Source organism: Sitophilus oryzae, unplaced genomic scaffold (assembly GCF_002938485.1).
Source record: "Sitophilus oryzae breed Bouriz unplaced genomic scaffold, Soryzae_2.0 scaffold_649_pilon_pilon, whole genome shotgun sequence".
NCBI classification, from domain to species: Eukaryota; Metazoa; Arthropoda; class Insecta; order Coleoptera; family Curculionidae; genus Sitophilus; species Sitophilus oryzae.
Window position 1 is genome coordinate 1529872 of NW_022147250.1, and position 6951 is coordinate 1536822.

The window sequence follows — 6951 nt, forward strand, 5'->3', positions numbered from 1 at the left end:
TTTTACGTATCACGTATGACGTATGACAGTACAAAAAGATAATTTTTTTGTAAATATTATATACTATAATAATTAATTTAATTTTGTAAATAATTATATACAATATTAATATACAAATAATAATAATATACAATAAAATAAGATAATAATAAAAAAAAATAAATAATAATAAATAAAAGGACGGAATTGAGTCTGACTTATGCCGAAGGTGTAAGAAAGCAAGTGAGATAATACATCACGGCATAGGAGGATGCCAAGCTATAGCACAGAGTGACTACAAATTTAGATACCATTAAGTGGGAAAGACCAAGAATTAGCATTGAAGTATAAACTAATAGAGCATAAAGTTAACTCTTATCAGTACGAACCTGTTACAATCCTTGAAAACAATGAATATGAAATGTACTCGGACAGAACTATAATAACAGATAAAAGACTAGAACACAATAGACCAGACATAGTAGTGAAGAAGAAAAAAGAAAATGAAGTGTTGCTCATAGATTTTGCGGTGACAAACAACAATAACCTAACACAAGCATACAGAGAGAAGATTGCCAAATATATTGATTTATGCTTTGAAATTAAGGATATGTGGAAATACGATCGAGTCCGGGTCATCCCATTAGTACTATCGAATATGGATGTAATACCAAAAACACTAATTGAATCGCTGAGGGCAATAGACTTTTTTAAAATCTGTAATCCTTAACACCTGCCATACAACAAGGCGATTTCTATACATGTAACTTAACCGGGAACGTTTCTAAGCCAGAAAAGTTATCACGTTATCACCATCATGGTTGAGACGAGTCACTCTTCCAATCACGAGAAACCAACGGATGTAGTTCAGATAAAACGAAATAAATAAATAATTAATATACAATATTATTACATACAATTATACATTATAATTCTAGAAAGTTACTAAAGTAAGTACTGTATAAATAAATAAACAGGATGTGTTGGGAACTTTTTAACTCTTGTTGGGAAAGATCTAAATTGGGAGATATTAGAATAAATAAACAATAATAATATTAATTATGTAAACATTTATTGAATACGTAGGTATATATATAAAAAAATGAAAATTTCTAAATATAGTTAGGCCCGTTTCACATGGAGCGTTTATTTTCAAGGCCCGATTGACAGGAAATTATCCTGAGGGACTAAATTATCCGCTTTATGCGAAACGGCACTTACATAGGTACATTAAACGATTATATTAGTAACACATTGAAAGATATCTTATTCTTATTTTTACGAATTCCAAACAGGGTCCATTTTACAGCCGGATATATCCACAATTTCTTGAGGGCAAACAACTTGTTCAAAGGTTGCTGGTGGATTGGAACATCCATTAAGGAACTCCCATCTGAAAAAAAAACATGTTTTCTTCTATTTATTATTGACAATAAGGTATTGTTATCACATTAAGGAGTAGTATTTCCATATTACCACTACTTTAAAAATATTGTTGGAAGTAATGTTTTCTTATTTTCATGTTTGAAAAGAAATATAACAATTATGTTATTACCACACATTAAGTTAAACAGTATCATCTATAAATCAAATATTCACAAAGCGCATACCTAAACTTGCATCCATCTTGAAGTTGAGTAGGAAGTTCATAACAACCGTCTTCAGTAGTTACACCTCCATACTGGTCACCCCAACCTAGGTCTGGAGCATTCCATTGAGTTTTACATCCTTCTGTGTAATATCCGACACCACCTATAATAGAAATTAAAGTTATTTATCCTATAAGACACCACATTTTTCTCATTACCTCCAGGCATGGCAACTTCGATGTTGTTTTGATCACCGCTAGAGTTGCTAGAACCAGCACCGGTGTTTGTAATTTGGACAACCATCTGTTTTCCGGAACAGTCACCCCATTCGCCCTTTTGGAAACTGAGAAGGAAACAAGTACAACACATGTTTTCAGGGGGGCTGATGAACATAGCGGCGGCAAATCTGAAACAGAGTGGTTTTATTTTCGATAATTGTTATTCAAGACTCTCTAAATATTATGGAGAGAAATTAAAAATATATATTTGAACCTTTTTACGCAAACAAAAATTTATTACAAAAAAAAGTCAACATAACATGGCAAAAGTCAATAATAACATGGCAAATCTGTTAAGTTCTAAGCATTTTATACTTTAAACTTTTTTCACATTATTGTTAAAGTCTCTCTAAACAAGAAGCACAGTGTCTGTCTACATAACAAAATATTGTAATGCGTATTTTGTATAAATGTAATCATACTTGTTATATTACTAATATTTATTTTGTAAATTAATAAAATAGAATAGTTATTAGTAATATTGTCATCAATCCTTACCCATAAGCTAACGTGGAGTTAATAACAACACTCTGTTGGTTATTGCACATATATGAGCTGCCTCCAACACATCCAGATTCAGTATTTCCATCATCTACATTGTATCCATCGCTGCTGCAAGCTCTTACTGGACCTATAAAAATAAAAATTTGAATATTTTACATGTATTTCACTTTGAGGTACATATATATATCAATAGTAAAAGGTTTAAAACTTGAATTAATAAAATAATATATTATGTTTGTGATAGTTTAGACTTGATTGTTATCAAGTGTCTCACTAATACATCTGACCATGTATATTAGCCTATTCTTTTAGTATCAATAAAATAAGATAATTGTATCCAACATTCATAAACATATGAATACTACACAAAACAAAGTTTATTATTTTATAAGTAAAAAATGCATCTTATTCTTGCAATTGAAATCAATTTACCATAATCCGTGTTTGTGTTTCCTTTCCATGAACAAGTTGGCTTACAACAATCCCAATAGCGAGATGTAGTACATGATCCCGAATAACCTCCAACTACTTTTTTTATTTCCGGTTGCCTCTGGGTCAATATAGACCCGCCTATAAATAAAAAAAACGTTATATTTAGATTATTACAGATACTATCTCCTTTTTTACATTTCTATCTTTTATGTTTTTCTTATTTTTTTGTTATTTGACATTTATCAAAACAATATTACCATCAATATTTATGAAAATAATTGTCGCATTGACGAACTTAGGCCGGCCGCACTTTAGATGCGAATTTGTATTGTACGAACCGTATCGATAGTGGTCGTACAAATTGAGTGCGCATACCAAAACCGCTTTCCTCCGTCAAAGAGCAGTGTTTCGGTGACATTGTTATAAATACCGCACTCGTGGAGTCCTCTTTGGAGCGCAATGAATCTGTTTCTTCAAGATAATTCTCTTCTATGGAGATTGCGGCGACGCAACTCGCGTCGTTATCGTACAACTTAACAAGTATAGCTAGAGACGTGAGAAATATAAAATAACACGCGACCGGTGCTATCCCCAAGTCTCTTCCTTTACATTTTAATTGCTAGTTTCCTTATACCATGGTTATAGTAAAATGTTTTCGTACAGCAAACTTTCATATCCCACTCTACTCCCTAAGGGTATGAATTTCCTAAATTTGTGTTAAAAATTACTTTAATTACCATTGTATAATTACCTACATCCATTTTTTTCAACGGTTCAACGGTTCAACGCACGAAAACGTTTAAAAATCCCAACAGGTTCGGATTGTTTTCGGATGTCGGTACTACGCGTGCGTTTACGTATGACCAATTCGCACATGATTCGCACCCAGTATGCGCGCTCCCATTGTACTAGGAAGGTCGGGATCATTAGTGCGTGTTCGTATGTGTTCGCACGAATCAAATTCGTACGTAAACGCGTTCAAAGTGCGGTCGGCCTTACAGTATCATTTTTAATAAAAAATGAATAAATACTAATTTAATTAATTTATGTATTTCCGCATGTTAATATAGGTACCACATAATTTTAAGTCTGAACAAAATTTCTAACAAATCTAAGTAAAAAAAGTTTTCTAAGTAAAAAAACGGGAGAATTTTCCCCAGTTTTTCACAATATTATATTTTACACATTTTTCCAAATAATAAAATAAATATATTTGATATTATTTGTTATGTGTGCATTAGGGTTGAGCGCATTTGTATATCATGTGTGTTACATTTATAGGATAGATACTTTTTAATTGAAATACATAGCTATTACCAATTACAATGTATTCTATTATGATCTATTAGATTGTTAGTATTTACCAAAAAAATTTAATGTAAAAACTTCAATTTAAAAAAATAAAACTATATTGCATAATAACAACACAACAAAAATAATTTTTAGAAAAAATATGAGAACTTACAGAAGACGTAAACTATACAAAAGGTTAAAACAATTAGAACTTTCATTTTTGTAAATCAACTGTATAATAATTTCAAATTTAGTGTCCAATTTATATAACTAGAATTTCACTATCTAAATCTGATAAAAATAAGAATTAAAGTACCTGTTCAAAATCACTTACCTATATGAGAATTTAAAGAACCAGTTTTATAAGTACGTAGGTATTTTAAAAAACACTTATGAGTTTTTTAAAATAAAAAACAAAAATATCCACCCAGTTCTATTGGTTGAACAATAATTGAATATCAAGTTGTTTTTTAACTTGTTGACACTTTGTAAATTATTCGAACAAATTAAAGGAAATGACAACTCTCAACAATGAAAATTAGTATATTTAGGACTTAACGGCAATTTTCAAGAATACCGTAGGCAATTTTGAATCGCTCCATACAATTTTCTAATTTGAAACTTAAATATTATATAGGCATATATTATAAAAAGTCGGCATTTTAAACAAAGGAATGAATTTTTACAAAGAGCCGCTATTTTCAGCCGCTTTGCAAAGTGCGCGCCTAATCAGACTTAGGCATATTAAGCCGGGTCTCCACCAAAGCAACATTTGTCGGCGACTAGTGTTGTCGACAATATTGCTGAAAATTCAGTAAAGTCGTCGACATTTTATGTCGCAGATTTAAGTCGCCGACTTTGTTTCATGTTTCGCTTGAGGAGCGGTACATCAAAGAAAAATCGTATCGACGACAAGGTTTACAAACATGTCGAAAAACGTCTCCACTGAATCAACTCCTATCAGTAACTTTATCGGGTATATTTTGCCATTTGTACTCGTGTAGTTCACAAGGCCAGAAGTTTGTTTTTGATTCTGTTGCTAAAAATAAATTTGTTATGGAGTGGAGCAATGATAAAACAAGAAATCTGATTGAAAAATATCAAGCCCACCCCGAACTTTGGGACACTAAGCATACTTGGTATAAGAACAGAAATAGAAAGTATGATGACTGGAATGATATTGCAACTAGTTTAGAAGTGGAGAGGGTGGAAGTTGAAAGAAAAATAAAAAATATCATGAGCGTCTTCTGGCTTGACGATGTTCATTTCGCGAAATAATAAAGAATGCGGCTGAGATTATAATTACATCCTCGTCGTTCCACATCTTGATAAACACTAAATAAACTTTCGCTCTTTAGTCGAAAAATGAAGTCGAGCAACAATATTTTTTTGGTAGGTACGATCTACATTTCTCGACAATATTTATGAAAATAGTAACAAAAGTTGATGACAATGTCGTCGACATATGTTGCTTTGGTGGAGACCCGGCTTTAAACAATAATGTTGGGGCAACATCGTAATATTTCAATTCATGCTTCAAATACAACACCGGGGTATTATCTTTCTTCTAGATGCAGAATTAAAAAAAGATAATTTTTTGTGTATAAATCTTTAACCGGTTCGCAAATATTTGCGGTATTATTTTACATATCTCTTCAATATACTAAATTAAAGGCAAAAAAGCCATGAGGTCGTTTTGATAAAAGTTTATCATTTATAAATAATCTCGAAGAAAAATACATGGTAGTATATACATGGTCTAACATGCTAAAGGGAGTCCACCATATACCACGCTGATTCTTGGAAATGGTTCTCTTTAGAATATCATCTAAGAGGATATTAAAAAGAAATGGCGAGAGGACGCAACCCTGCCTCACCCCATTCCCTTCTAGCGTGTTAGAAGAGAGTTTGATCTGAGTTATGTAGATGACATCTGTCTCCTTTCTCACAGTCATGTGGATATACCATCAAATCTACTTGACTTATGAAATGAAGCTTATATTGAAAAACTGAGACCGAACTTACTTACCGATTTTCAATTCAAATGTCAAGTCAGTATTGCTGTATGGTGCAAAGAAGTTGAATTCAATATTAAAAACTAAATCGATGAGAGTTTGTACTAACAATGCCGCTCCCTTTATCATTGGAACAACACTTATAAAGGAGGTAAATAATTTTACTTACTTGGATAGTACAATCTCAACCAACGGAGGGACAAAGTAAGATATTATAAACGAAATATACATAGCCAGAATAACATTTGGAATGCTCAACAATATTTGAAAATCTAGACAGTAGGTACTCTCGACTTTTTCCCATAAAGTCAGATGGCATCACTTGTGCAAAATCTTAAAGGAAGTGGGGGTACCGCAACACCTTATTTCACTTATCATCCACGTAATAGTATCAGCCATAAGTATCAGCACTTAATAGTATCTTAATAAGTTATCATCCACGCAATAGTATCAGCCATGAGGATCAGTTAGAATACTGGCTTCAGCTTTAAAAGAATATTTCCCTTGAACAAGGGGTCAGACAAGGGTGTATATTGTCTCCTCAACTATTTAACATATACGAAGAATACATTATGAGAAGGTGGCATTTCAATAAATGGCCAAAAAATAAATAATCTACGCTTTGCAGATGATACAGCACTACTCGCTACTAGCTAGCAATCAAGAAGAGTTAATCAATTTAGTAAATAGGGTAGAAACGAAAGCAATCGGCTCGGTCTGGAACTAAATACACAAAAAACCAAAATCACGATAGTTGGTAGGCAGCATAACAACCATCCAAATATAAGTCATATCGACCGCTTTGAAGTCGTTAAGTTATACGTATACCTGGAATCACTATTGACAAATACAGGCACATCG

The 6951-nt window shown here is 32.3% G+C and overlaps 1 protein-coding gene across 1 annotated transcript; it reads right to left on the minus strand.

Moving 5' to 3' along the window:
• Nucleotides 1-1096: 1096 nt before the first annotated feature.
• Nucleotides 1097-4351, minus strand: LOC115887848 (endoglucanase-like). Its single transcript, XM_030907363.1, has 6 exons — nt 4248-4351; nt 2783-2920; nt 2345-2477; nt 1787-1974; nt 1590-1731; nt 1097-1372 (listed from the first exon to the last, which is right to left on the minus strand). The coding sequence occupies exons 1-6, from the start codon at nt 4291-4293 to the stop codon at nt 1258-1260; spliced, it is 762 nt and encodes a 253-aa protein (XP_030763223.1). The 5' UTR covers nt 4294-4351; the 3' UTR covers nt 1097-1257.
• Between the last annotated feature and the right edge of the window lie 2600 nt (nt 4352-6951).